Source organism: Vombatus ursinus, unplaced genomic scaffold, assembly GCF_900497805.2.
Source record: "Vombatus ursinus unplaced genomic scaffold, bare-nosed wombat genome assembly UNPS02014841.1, whole genome shotgun sequence".
Taxonomy (NCBI): Eukaryota; Metazoa; Chordata; class Mammalia; order Diprotodontia; family Vombatidae; genus Vombatus; species Vombatus ursinus.
The window spans coordinates 38,939,273-38,954,130 of NW_020954619.1; the positions used below are offsets into that span (position 1 = coordinate 38,939,273).

Consider the following 14,858-nt stretch of genomic DNA (forward strand, 5'->3'; position numbering starts at 1 on the left):
AAGGAACATTATACTGTGTAAAGAATTCTCCCTGTTATGCATAAAAAAATACATTAGTAAGTAAATACTTTGCCCACTTGTCAACCTGGGAGGTGATGGCCCAAGACACCTCCAGTTTCCCATTTATAAAATCATGGAGAAAAAATTGGGGATGATTTCTGTCTCCCCCAATAAAAGAGAGAAGCAGTAGATGTGGAGGTAAAAGAAATATGGCTTGGCAACTGGTTGAACATGGAGGTTGAGGGAGGATGGATCAAAGACAACTCCAGGATTGTGATCCTGAGCAAGAGGGAGAATGAGAGTACCTTCAACAGAAATGGAAAAGTTTGGGAGGAGAGGTAGTTCTAGGAAGAAAGTTGCTGAGTTCCATTTTGGAAATGTTGAGTTTAAGATGTCAGTGGGTCATCCTAGTACTGGAATTCATGGGGGAATAAGGTTAGATATCTAAATTTGAGAGTCATCTGCAGAGAAGTAATCATTGAATCCATGGGAGTTAATAAAATGCCTCCAAAAAGTATGTAAAGAAAAAAAAAGGTCAGAGAACAAAAGGACAGAGCTTTTGGAGGATACTGGGTCAACAAGGTTTTTTTGATCCAGGAATAGTAATAAATGTGACACTCATCTTTGACTCTGCTTAGTTGATGCCCTCATTACCCCTTGCTTAGTCTTTATTCTTTTTTTCTTTTAAATGACCTCTTGTTTGGTCTCTCCCCATTCCAGTACATTTAATATGTTTTCCACATCGCTGCTAAAGTGATTTTCTTTAAGCACAGATCTGAGCATGTCACTTCCTTACTCAAGAAACTCCAGTGGCTCCAGGTTGCCTCTAGAATCAAATATTACCTCTTTCACATTTAAAATCCTTCACAAACTAGCCCCAACCTATCTTTCCAGCCTTATTATGCATTATTCCCTTTCCCATACTCTGCATTCTAGTCATACTGGCCTTCTTGCTGTTTTTTGCTCGTAGCATTCATCTCCTATTTCCCTTCCTTTGTCTGACCTCTATGTCTGGAATGCAATTCCTCCTCACTCCAACTCATAGAATTCCTCACTTCTTTCAAGGTTTACTTTAGACACCAGGCTCTACTTCAAGCCTTTCCTGAACCTCCTAGCTGCTTTTGTACCCTTCTGGCCAAACTACCTTGTGTTTATTGTCTCCCCCAGTAGATTATAAGATCCTTGTAAATAGGTATTGTTTCATTTTTTGTCTTTCTATTCTCAGCACAGTGCCTAGTATTTAGTAGGTACTTAATAAATGCTTGATGATTGATAAATACAATCCTCCCTTCCATCATTCTTTCCTGTCACTCCATTATACAAACCTGCCAGATCGGTTTGCATGTATTTTAGACATGGTTTTTACTCATCTCTTCACACCTTTCTGTTTTAATATGGCAAGTTCTCTCCCTGTCTCTATACAGCTATCCGTATCCTACCCATTCTTCAAATCTTAGTCGCAATCCTACCTCCTCCCCCTTTAAATTCTCCCAGACCATGTGATATCTTAGCTTACAAGATTGCTTGCTTTTCAAACTTTGAAGAGTTATCACTGCTTTATAACGTGTTATATTTGTCTTTTTATGTTTTTACTAATCTCATATGTTCCCCTGACTCCTTCAAGGACTGTATCTTTATCTCCCCACTTCCTGCCCCTACCCCCAGCCACTCACAGAGTACCTTGCAAATAGGTTCTCAGTAAATATTTGTTTATATGTTTGATGTTATTGATAACCGAGAATCATCTAATTAAATCTAAAACCTTTATTCTAATGACAATCATCTAATAAAAACTAAGTTCACATGGATCTTATTAGATGATTGTCATTAGATTAAAGGTTTTGACATTTTGCAGTTAACTACACGTTTTGAGGACTTCTGAGGATCATATGAGGCCTGTAACACGTAGCCCTGGGGTCTCTTGAAATCATAATGCCTTGCTAAAATTGTCTTTATTGATTAAATACTTCTTACTAAATATTTGTAGATTAAAATCTATTTACTCAGCTATAAATTATACTGATTCTGAAAAAACAATTGATAAAATTAATTTCATATTTGCTTTTTTTTTTTAAGGGTACAATGGAACATGTAGAAGGTTCTGCCCAGATTATAAAGGAAGAATCGGTTCCAGGTGAAGTGGAAGGTAGACATATAATTCAGCATGTTACTCAGGAAGAACAAGGACAGCTCCTTTTTCATGAAGAAACCATTGATCTTGGTGGAGATGAATTTGGGTCTGAAGAGAATGAAACTGTCTCAGAGGATTCAAGTAACTTCATAGATAAGCTTAATGAGCACATGATGGAAAGTGTGATTATTTCTGATTCTCCCAACAACAGTGAAGATGATGCAGGTGAACTTGGTTGTCTGCAGGACATTGTGGAGCCTGCAGAAGACAAAAGTGATCACAGTTTGGAACAAGTATTGGATAAAGAAGAGATCGTAACACTGAGTAATGATAGTGAAACTGATCATGATGATACACCTAAAGACATTTCTGACATGACAAGTGACAGCAGAGCATCTTTGAAAGAAGAGCTGACTCAAGAAGAAACGAAAGATGAGCCCATATTTGGAAATGAAGGGACAATTGACTCAACTCTAAGTGAGGACAAAACTAACCCAGAGGAGCAGATGTCAGAAATTTCTTCTAGTCAGTCTTCTAAAGATGATGCTATTCCTGTGTGTACCATTTTCAGCCAATCAAATCAAGCTAATTCTCAGCCTCAGTTGTTCCTTCATGATGGCTTTGAACCCCAGATGGTGAAATCTCCTAGTTTTAGCAGTGCAAGTGAAACTTCTGCCAAAACCCCACCACAAGTGGTTCAGCCAAGTCCTAGCCTGAGCAAATTTTTTGGAGATACTGTTAATACTAATTCCTTGGCTTCTGATTTTTTTGATTCATTTACTACCTCCACTTTTATTTCTGTCAGTAATCCGAATGCAGGCACTTCAGTGTCAGAAAAACTGTCCTCACTCTCCACGCCAGTGGGAGAGAGTTCTCCTGATTCTGCTGATCCTTCTTACTCCATGGGAATTGAAAGATCAGAATCTGGTGTTTCCACGGCATGTCTAGAAACTTGTCAGTCTCCAAAGCCATTCTCACAGATCCAGGCTGTGTTTGCAGGGAGTGATGACCCCTTTGCAACAGCTCTGAACATGAGTGAAATAGATCGAAGAAATGATGCCTGGCTTCCCAGTGAGGAAACAAGAAATGTTTTAATTTCTGTAGCAACTCAACAGTATAGCACAGTGTTCATAGACAAAGAGAATCTCACTATGCCAGGCTTAAAATTTGACAATATTCAGGTAAGAGCTGACTATTTATCAGGAAAAGAAAGTTAATTAATTATGCTAATAGAAGCCTTTCAAAATGAATTGAAATTATAAGTGTCCGTTATTTTCCTTATGCTGGTGGCAAATCTGACGATGAGCCTTCTCAAACTTATTAGCACTTCTCAGTCATACTGTCTGTTGTAGAGTCCATACTCAGAGCTACTCTACTTTGGTAGGATTAGTCTTCTGGCATATTCCTCGAATAACTAATATTCCTTGAAACTGTAGTGAGGACTTAGAGTAGGCCCTGTATCCTTGAGCTGTTTCAAATCAGCATTTCTGGGCTGCATAAGTATTTTTCATGCCCAAAAGTATTCTGTAGCTAAACTAGTTTGGGAAACGCTGAGTTAAAAAATTATCTAGTTATTTAGTTGGTTTTAAAATATGAACAGCCAGTTTTGTAACTGGGAAAATTGAGTATTTGATTTATTTCCTTGGAATATTATAATTAGATTTATTGAAGCTGCTTATTGGATACTAGCTTGCCCATCCTTGGTGAAATGCCTTGGCATTTATAACAAGGTACCTTAAGGACAAGTACTCTTTTAGTCTTAATTCCTATGGATTTACTACCCATTTTCCTGTACCTAGATTAAGAGCCGTGAGACTCTAGCCTTATCCCACAAGTTCTTCATTTTATGTTTCCAAGACATTGGCAGAAAGAGTTCTGGAATTTGAGTTGGGAGAGATCTGTACTCAAATTGGAGCTTTGACACTTAGCAGTTGCAAGTTGCAATTGCTCTGAGACTGATCTCCCTCATCTGAAAAATGGGGATAATAATACCAATAAGTACCACACAGACTTAAATGAAATAATATTTGTCATGGAATTTTCAAAACTTAAAGTGCTATCTTAAATATCAACTGTTATTGTTATCATTGACTCAAAATAGATGTCAGGTAGTCAATTAAGTAATTACATTTACACTTGAATTGATTAGACAGATTCTTGAATCCTGTCGGTATTCATTTTTCTACAGAGGAATGTACAGTAAACCTCAAGTATTCAGAATATTCTGGGGATGAGGTGTTTTGAGTGAATTAATTTTCTAGGTAACTGAAGCAAAGTCCTTTAATTTCTAAAACATTTTATTTTAATCAGTTTTGATGGAAGCTTTCTAAAATATGTTAAATACCATAGCCCTTTGTAATTTACAAAATGGTTTCTTCACAACAAGCATAATTTAACCTTTTCTCAGGGGCTATCATTATGATTGTGCTTTGGTTTGTGGTTTAGTTTGCCCATTCATTCAGTTTCCCTAGGCTGCTGAGCTTTTTTATTGTGTGCTTCTTCTCTGTCTTCTTTTGCAATGGTTTTTAGTCTTTACTATCTCTTTTGGCTCTGGTTTTGCCTTCCACTAGAATCTTCCCCACCCTGTTATAATTTCTTGTAAGTCATTTCTACTGTTTGCCTCCCTTAGTTGTAACTCACGGCAGACTTGAAGTTTGCCAGGGGATAACCAAAGATTAGAATTCTCTATTAAATTAAGGTAGATGGAAAGTATAAGTGTTCCTACTCCTTTCTTACTAAATAAAATATATAGATACTTTGGGACAGCAGTTTTTGTGGCTTAATGGCTTCTATGTGTACTTGCAAATGGTCTCACTCCTGGATAAGTAAGATATTCAGTTAATCTCCCATTAACCTATGATGTTACCCTTCCTATACTCAGAGTCCAGTCATGAGGGAATTGAATTGAATTTTTATTTCCTTTAAATCCTAACATAGCAACTTCTTTTGCTCTTGCAAATCAAAGTAGTTGCTTGGGAAACATCCTGGTAAATAGAAATTTTTAACAGAGAACTTTTCTCAAAATAATTTCTGCCTTTCACTTATAATGTATGTGCTAGATTAACAAATGTTTGCTCATGCAGTATGTGGCCCGGCAGCTAGAAAATCACCCTGCATAAGCATTTTCTTCCTTCCCAGATAAAACAAAAGAACTTTTAAGATACCTTGAATCAAAACAAGTTTACATGCTTAAACATTTAGGCTTGGACAAAATTTAAAAAAATTTTTTCTGTGGCTCTACTTTTGTGAAGCCTATCAAGAAAATATTACCTTAGTTTAAAAGTATCTCATGCCTTGATTTTTCTAAATAGGACATTTTCAGTTTTCTTTCCAGATTTTCTAGCTATTGATGACTTTTTTGCCTTTTTCCTAAAAAGTCTGAAAGCTTGAAACATATATCATTTTTTCCTTTTAAATAAATGCTTAATGATAAGATGAGTTAGAAAAGTTTTTAGATAACTAGTTGAAAACTTCCTATATTTATACTAACCCAAAAGAGAAACAAATCCATTTTAATCTGAATATGCTTGAATTACTTTTTTCTCCTCTTAAAAAAAATAGAGAACTGGAGAAAAGGAGAAAATAATTCACAGATTTATCTGAAAATAGGTAATTAGGAAATTAACTTATTAGGTTTCTTTATGAAAAAGAATAAATTTTAAAAACCCCAAATATCGGTGTTAAAAATCCTATCATTTTAGAACTAGAAGATAATCTAATTCAAATGTACCTCACAAGTACACTGGGAACTACCTTTGGGTTTTAGATTTTTACCTAGCAAGTGTTGAGTACTATTAAGTGGTCCCCTGAACTTGTCTTTTTGAGTTACCATATTGTTCAGAAACAGTGGACCCAGAGCATGCAGTAGACCCTGAATGTTTGTTTTTGGGTTTTTTTGGTGAGGCAATTGGGGTTAAGTGACTTGCTCAGGGTCATGCAACTAGTGAGTGTCAAGTGTCTGAGGCCAGATTTGAACTCAGGTCCTCCTGACTCCAAGGCCAGAGCTCTATCCACTACGCCACCTAGCTGCCCCTAGTAGGCCCTGAATGTCAAAGACAAAGCCCCCCCAAAGCTGACATAATTTGTTGTTTGCATCTGGAACTGTACTCCCTATGTGTCCTTGGTAGTCAAGACAGGTACCAGTCAGTCTGCACAAGGCTGAGAAACTATTTGTGCAGCTGGGACACTTGTAGATCCTATCTCCATAGTCTACCACTTCCAAGGGAAAAGAATGTAGCTTTTGCCATTGCCTTGCTCCTCCCCTTTTAGAGGGGTTTTGTCCTTTTCCTACCTTTACTATGTCTTTCCCCCTCCCATGCCACACCCTTTTAGGTGGAGATTTGTTTCCTCATTCCTTTGTTATACTGTTATACAAATACAGATCTGTATGGATTGTGAACTCTTTGGGTCCCACATGCATGTCCATCTCTTGTAGTAAATCTAGTTTTCCAGCACCTAGGTGGTGAAGTAGATAGAGCTCCAGCCCTAGAGTCAGGAGGACATGAGTTCAAATCTGGTCTCAGACCAGACATTTGACACTTACAAGTAACCCTGGGCAAGTCACTTAACCCCAATTGCCTTGCCAAAAAAATAAAATAAATCTAATTTTCACATAAGTTTCATGAAGTTGTGATTGCCTGTTGACACAAGTCTCTATGTTAGTTGCCATTGAACTGACCTTCTGAGGCTTGCTAGTATTTTCATTGGGATGGAAAGTATGGATGATGATATCATTTATTCTTCTCTATTCAGAGACTATGATCTTCTTGTTCTCTACTATTGGGAACTTTATAGGATTCCTCATAATATCCCCTGGGAATGTCAAGGTTTAGGGAAAATAAAAAATTGCTCCTTTTCCCCACAGTTTGGGGATCCATCATATGCAGTCTGTCTGATAGACTGACATAACATTAGAGCTAGAAGAAACCTTAGAAGTCATCAAGTCCAAGCCTTTCAATTCATTTCAACCAACATTTATTATATCAGCTCCTCATAATATTTTCAGTTTCTCCCTTTCTCTTTCTCAAACATGTGAAGAAGCTGGTCCCAGAGAGTTAAGTGAATTGTCTAAAAGGTCACCCATCATGGTAGCAGCATGTCTATGAATAAAAAGGATAGACCTTTGGAATCAATCAGGAAACCCTGCTTTCAAGTCATACTTGCTACATGCCCACAAACAACTCTCAGACTGTAAATTCTCATCTCCATCAATAGAAGACATTTCCACACTAGGAGATCAACACAATAATGAAATCATAGGTCCAGGCTCCTTCCCTCCTCAAAAAGAAAGAACTGGAATCCAGACTCATAATCCAATATTCATTTAGATTCCTTCCTGCCTTTCTTCATCGATTCATTCACATATAGGTATAAGTAACTGATAGAGCTTAAAGTATTAACTTGGGTTGAGGGGGAATTATTTTAATAAAAAATTAAACCTCAAGCCAAAGTAATAAAATGAAAATGTTATAACTGCAGACTTCAGGAAGTAGGTGAAAGGTATTTGAGGGGCAGAGAGGGCTTTCTCAGAGAGCTGAAATTCATACCAGTTAGTCATTTAGCTAGCATTTATTAGGTGCATAGTATGTTCTAGACACTATGCTAAGCACAGAGGATACAAAGAAAGGCCAAAAATTAAAAATCCCTGCTCTCAAGGAGCTCACAGTCTAATGGGAAAAACAACATTTAAACAGCTATATTATATGTGTGTGCATATGTACACACACACACAAGCACATATAAATACATATACACATAGAGGATAAATTGATGAAAGTCTCAGAGGGAAGGTGCTAGGATTAAGGAGGTCTGGACAAGGCTTCTTGCAGAAGATAGAACTTGAGTTGAAACTTGAAGAAAACCAAGGAAGCCAAGAAGTGTAGATGAGAAAGGAGAGTATTGGGCCAATGAAAATGTTTTGGAGTCAGAGGTGGAGTGTCAGAATCTATTTATATCGAATGGAAAGGACTTTGGACTGGGAATTAGGAGATGGACATTCTAGTGCTGCAGAAACTAAGTAAATTAGAGAAAATTAATTACTTCCCTACTCTAAGCCTCAATTTGCTCATCTCTAAAATAGTAAGTTGTATTTTAGAATCTCTAAGGTCTCTTTGAGCTCTAAAAATGCTAATTCACAACTGTTCACACCAGACTGTTTTGAAGAATCCCCTTCTTTTACAGGTGAAGTAACTCAGGCCCAAAGAGGTTAAGTGAATTTCCCAAGATCACACAAATAATAAATAATAGAACAAAGTCCCAATCCAGATCTTTTGGCTTCAAATCTAGTGCTTTTTCCTACTTCATAAAAAAATTAGACTATATGTAATAATTTATAACTCTATAAACATGAAGTGGTGGGGTTATTAATATCATAGTATATACAACATGCCCATAAACTTGCAAATAGCTTGTATTCCCAAAATTTATTTGTAAATCATTTGTTTGGGATTCAGTCTTTTCCCCCATAGAGACATAAATAATGGTTAGTTTCTGTAGAGAGGGCATCACAATTTTCCCAGTCCTTCAGGATCTCAACCCAGGAGCCATCCTTGAATCTTTACTGTCTCTTGCCTCTAGTATCCTGTCTGTTGCCAAAACCTGTTGATTTCAACTTTGCAACAACTCAGATATGCTCCGTTCTCTCCTCTAACATTGCTACTGCTCTGGTGCAGGCCCCCAACACCTCAAGCATGGATTATTGCAGTAGCCTACCTTAAGTTCTTTTCACTCCAGTTCATTTTCCATTCAGCCAATAAGTGATTTTCCCAAAGTACAGGTCCATTCATATCACCCCTTCTGTTCAGTTAACTATAGTGGCTCCATATTACCTCTAAAATAAAATACAAAATGCTCTGTTTGATATTCAAAGCCCTCCATACCATAGCCCCTCCTACATTTCCAGTCTTCTTACAGTACCTTACTCTCTGATGCATACTTTTCAACCCAGTGACACTGGCCTTCTGGCTGCGCCACTCCACACTCCATCACTCAGATCTGTGCATTTTCTCTAGCTATCCCCCATACCTGGAATGCCCTTTCTCCTCTGCTTTGCCTGTTGACCTCTCTAGTCCTTTAAATATTTACAAAATTCCATCTTTGCTGGAAGCCTCACCAACCTTTCTTTTTTTTTCCTTTTTTTTAATTCTAGTGCCTTCCCTCTGTTAATTATTTCCCATTTATCCTTTATATAGCTTGCTTTGTGTATATTTGTTTACATGTCTCCCACATTAGATTATAAACTCTAAGAGCAAGGACTGTCTTTTGCCTCTTTTGTATTCCCAGTACTTAGCACAATGCCTGGCACTTAGTGGGTACTTAATGTTTATTGATGAATTAGTTAAATGTTTTCTATATACAAAGCACTGTGCTAGATTGTGGAGGAGATAAAATGATAATTAAGATATGGTAATAATAGAAGGTAGCACTTCAGGTTTATAAAGTGCTTTATATGTATTATCTCATTTTATCCTCACAATAACTCTGGAAAGTATTATTATCTCTTATTATCAGCACTTTACAGATAAGGACGTGAAGTGACTTGCACAGAGTTCACAGCTGATAATCATCTGAGACTGAGTTTGAACTCAGGTCTTCCTGATTCCAAGTCCAACACTCCATCTGCTACACCACCTATTGACCCTCCCTATATGGAGGGAGGATCTGATAGATAAAAAAATGCAATACTATGTAGCCAGTATGCAGTAATTATAGTGCACAGTGTTTATGTAATAAGAGCGTAAGAAAAATGTGCTATTCAGAGCCAAAGAAAAGGAAGGTAATTTCCAGCTGGAAAGAGCCAAGCTTGGGAAGGCTTAATGGTAGGGAAATGGCTTATCTGAGCAGGACTTTGAAGGTAGGTTACCACTTCAAATGTAAGAGACAGCAGCAGGGCAGGAATGAAATTTCATGCCATGCTATTTCAAATGTCTGAAATATCTCATAATATTTTATTCGTGGGAATATCCCATTGAAGAATTAATGAGTTCAGAACAATTGAATTTTCAATTAACTTAGAGAATATTTTTAGTTTCAACTTTTGTTTCTAAAATATATTTATTCACTTGCCCTTCTTGCTATAGTATAGTGAACATGTTTGAATCATCCTTTAGATCTTTAAGTGCCTTGGGGACATAACCATCAATGATTGTTCCACAAAACAGAGATGGAAATAAGGTGTAGGAAATTAAGCTGAATGGGTACTGAGCCTTGGGCTTACTGAGGAAGCTATTTTTTTGGAAAGAATTCCTGGGACCTTGTGTTTTTGTAACATCTCTTTTCCCCCCCCAAAGTATTGTATAGCCCTCTTACCACCCCTTAAAGAAAATTGAGTTTAGTAAGAGTTCTGATTAATTTCATTTTATATTTTCTACCACCTCCCAAATAAAATCTTTCCATGAATAGGAGGAAGCCACATTTTTTATTTATTGAGGGTTGCAATTAGTTGAGTTGGATTGGCATTTTCCTATATTACATACTTTTTTCTTATGGACTTTTAAGGGAGATGCAGTTAAAGATTTGATGCTTCGTTTCCTGGGTGAACAAGCTGCAGCAAAGAGACAAGTTTTGAATGCTAACTCAGTGGAACAATCTTTTGTTGGATTGAAACAGCTAATTGTAAGTAACACTGTGTTTGATATACTGCACATCATTATTTTGTGATATTTTGCTCTGCAATGTTTTTGAAGCTGTTTGAGTTATTCAAAACCATTCACAGAGTGGAGTTAGGTAGACATTTATATTAGTTACTGGTTTTGCTTGAATATGCTTTGTTGCGTAGAATAAAGTGACAAAGGTATGTATGGGTTGTATATTCCCAGTTATCTATATGTTGTGTCTCCCCATATTAGATTGTAAGTTTTTGAGAGCAAAGACTATTTTTACTTTTCTTTTTATCTCTAGTACTTAACAAAGAACTTAGCATATAGCATTTAATAAATGTTTTTGATATATTGAAATTATCTTGAATGCAGTAAAATATTTGGTTTTGATGTTTAATTGAACATCAGTACTGTTTGTGATGATTAGTTTCTGTGGTATTGTAATGTATGCAAAAAGAGGATAAAATATTGTGAGAAAGAAAATAGTTTATAGATAGCAGTTCTCTTGATTTACAAGATCATTGAATAGAAAACATAGATGTTTGATCATAGAAGATAAAGAGGATAGGAACTGGACCTATGATTTCATTAATATTTCCTCCTAGATAAGGAAACTCTCACTACCAATGCAGGTAGCCAACTTTTCAACAATTTATAGTCTTTTTTTAAATTATTATTTAATTGATTTATTTTGATTTATCAGCTATCACTTCCATATGCTTTTGAGTTTAAAATTTTTCTCCCCCTCCCTCCCTACTACCCTCCCCAAGACGGCGCGCAATCTGATATAGGTTATACATATACATTCCTATTAAACCTATTTTCACGTTAGTGATGTTGTAAGTAAGAATTAGAACTAATAGGAGGAACCATCAGAAAGAGGAAACAAAACTCAACAGAAAAAAACAATAGCAAATAATATGCTTCGATCTGCATTCAAACTCCATAGCTCTTTCTTTGGATGTGGATAGCATTTTCCATCATGAGGCCTTTGGAGATGTCTTAGATCCTTGTATTGGTGAGAGGGGTTAAGTCTGTCAAAAACAGCGTGGCTGTTACTGTGTACAGCGTTCTCCTGATTCTGCTCACTTCACTCAGCATCAGACCATATAAGTCTTTCTAGGTTTTTCTGAAGTCAGCCTGTTCATCATTTCTTATAGCACAATAGTATTCCATTACATTCATATACCACAGCTTGTTCAGCCATTCCCCAATTGATGAGCATTCCCTTAATTTCCAATTCTTTGCTACCACAAAAAGAGCTGCTATGAATATTTTTGTACATGTAGGTCCTTTTCCTGTTTGTGTGATCTCTTTGGGAAACAGCCCTAGAAGTGCTATTGCTGGGTCAAAGGGTATGCAGATTTTTATAGCTCTTTGGGCATAGTTTCAAATTGCTCTCCAAAATGGTTAGATCATTTCACAACTCCACCAACAATGCATTAGTGTTCCAATTTTCCCACATCATTCCAACATTTATCATTTTCTTGTTTTGTCATCTTGGTCAATCTGATAGGTGTGATGTGGTACCTCAGAGTTGTTTTGATTTGCATGTCTCTAATCAGTAATGATTTAGAGCATTTTTTCATATGACTGTAGATGACAATTTATAGTCTTAAAGAATTGCCTAGAGCACAAAGAGATTAAGTAACTTTACCAGGGTCACAGAACCAGTATATTTCAGAGGTGGGACTTGGAACCCAAGTTTTCCCAGCAATGAGGCTGGTTCTTTGCTACACTACACTGCATCTTTGTGTAGATGGTACATTCCTGAATATTCTAGGTTTTTTAAGTTGTTAGAAAAGACTCAGAAATAGTAAAATTACTATATTTTTCTTTCCTTAATTTAAAACCATGCACTTGGACTAAATTCCTTCTTGTATGCCTGTGGATGTGTAGGATACAACCAGTTTCTCATAAGAAAGGTTCTATATATTTTTATCAGTACCAACTTCACATTGATAAAAGATATATCCCTTTAAGTAGAATATGTGGGAGTATCTTATATTCTTGAAAAAATTAAACATTCTGTATGTCTCTATAATAGGAATTGGAGTTACCTAATCTAAAACTCTTTAAGTATATCCTTTATTCTACTTTCTTAGCCCACACTGTTAGGACAATCTGAATCAAACCAGTAGTGAGTGTAATTTGTTCATGTTCTTTAATATCTGTCCCAATATTTTGTGTGTAATAATCAAATTGAGTTTAGACAAAGAATCCAGTGGTGGTTTATTGTTGATGAGAGGGTTTTTTCCTTGCTTTTTTGGGGGGTGGGGTGGGTGGTGGTTAACCCTATCCCTAGCTCCTCTGTCCCTCCCCATTCACAGCCCTCGAATTGAGAAAAATGAAAAATAAACCTTTGTAACAAATATGTATTCTCATATTCCCATATCAGCTGTGTCTAAGAATGTATATCTCATTCTATAATTTAAGTCTTCCACTTCTCTGTCAGTATGCTTCATTGTCAGACCTTTGGGATCATGGGATGATCATTGTGTTGATCAGAGTTAAATCTTTCAAAGTTGTTTGTCTTTATAGTATTGTTATTGTATAAATAGTTCTTCTCATTCTGCTCACTTCATTTTGGGTCAGTTTGTACAAATCTTCCCAGGTTTCTTTCAAACCATCCCTTTTGTCATTTTTTATGACAATAATATTCCATAATTTAATTCGTAATTCCCTAAATGATTCTCTTAGCTTCCAATTGTTTGCTATAACAAAGAGAGCTGCTACAAAATTTGTTGTTGTTTAGTCATTTTCAGTTGTGCTCCCTTGTGGAGGTTTTGGAGGTTTTCTTGGCAAAGATACTGGAGTATTTTGCATTTCCATCTCTAGCTCATTGCCACATGAGGAACTGAGGCAAACAGGATTAAGTGACTTGCCCAGAGTCAAATGGCTATTAAGTGTGTGATGACAAATTTGAACTCAGATCCTTCTGATTTCAGGGCCAACACGCAATCCATTGTACCACCTAGCGACTCCTTCCATGAACACTTTTGTACTTAGTCATCCTTTTCCTCCCTCTTTGATGTTTAAGGAGAATTTGATTCCATATGATCTGATAAATCACAGGCTATCACAATCTTACTCCAGACTATCATTCCAACCTTATTGTGCATAACTCCCCCTCTTACATACTTCACTGTACAGAGCCAAACTCATCTTCTCTCTGTTCTGCTTTTATACTGACTGAATCTCCACCTGAAGTGCACTCCCTCCTCGCCTCTGCCTTATACAAGCAGGATTCCATGAAGCCTTTACGTGATCCCCACAACTGCTGGTGTCTTCTCCCTCGAGCTACCCTAAATTTAACTACTTGTATTTATTTGTGTTCATTCTCACTGTACTAATCCCATACACATATATGTGCCCTTGTTGTCTCTCCAGTTAGAATGTAAACTCCTTAAGTGTAGGAATTGTTTTATTTATTGTATTTGTATCCCTAGTACCTAACATAGTGCCTGACACATAGTAGGTGTACGTTGACTGATTTAATGAAAGATTTAACTTAATATCAAGGCTTATTTTTTTTATTCAGTTATGTGTTTGATTTAAATAGAATTTTGGTCACAGGAGCAACTCAGAAATAAAATGATTCAAAAGCTCATGGGGGTTAAACATAGTTTATTCACAGTGTTGTAATGATGAATTTTTTTTCCCTCAATGTTAATTTAGTCTGGTTTTGTTATTAATAATGACATTGTGGGAATCAGTTTTTACTTTGCACAAATAATTCACAATAAAGTCCCTAATAATATGGTACAAGGTTTCTCATCCTCCTCCCCTTTTCAATAAGAGGTTGAGTACTAAGGACACTGGTACTAGATTAAGTACTTTAAACACTTGAACCTTTAACCTGACTTCAGGAAGCTGGCAAAAGATGCTTTTATCCTAATCAATAAGCATATAGACTTCCTGATTTATTAGAAATTAATGACATTTATGTAGCAAAAGCCCTTGGATACCCTCTCTACTGTCTCCCCTTGCAAGAATTTTTTATTGGTGAAAAAAAGCTAATTCTTGAATTTTAAGGGTAATAGTCTACTAGTAAAAGAAAATAAAATTATTTCAGTCATTCTCCTGAATAAAAACATCCTCATATTTAGGTATAGTTTTGTGACCTCTGA

General features: G+C 36.4%; 1 protein-coding gene across 1 annotated transcript in view; it reads left to right on the forward strand.

Moving 5' to 3' along the window:
• The window catches only part of TRAPPC12 (trafficking protein particle complex 12), a 149,674-nt gene that overhangs the window by 13,658 nt on the left and 121,158 nt on the right, over nucleotides 1-14,858 (forward strand). The window contains exons 2-3 of the mRNA XM_027840449.1: nucleotides 2,077-3,312; nucleotides 10,628-10,744. Coding sequence (XP_027696250.1) covers nucleotides 2,083-3,312; nucleotides 10,628-10,744 — 1,347 coding nt within the window. The 5' untranslated portion in view covers nucleotides 2,077-2,082. The remainder of the gene's footprint in view (nucleotides 1-2,076; nucleotides 3,313-10,627; nucleotides 10,745-14,858) is intronic.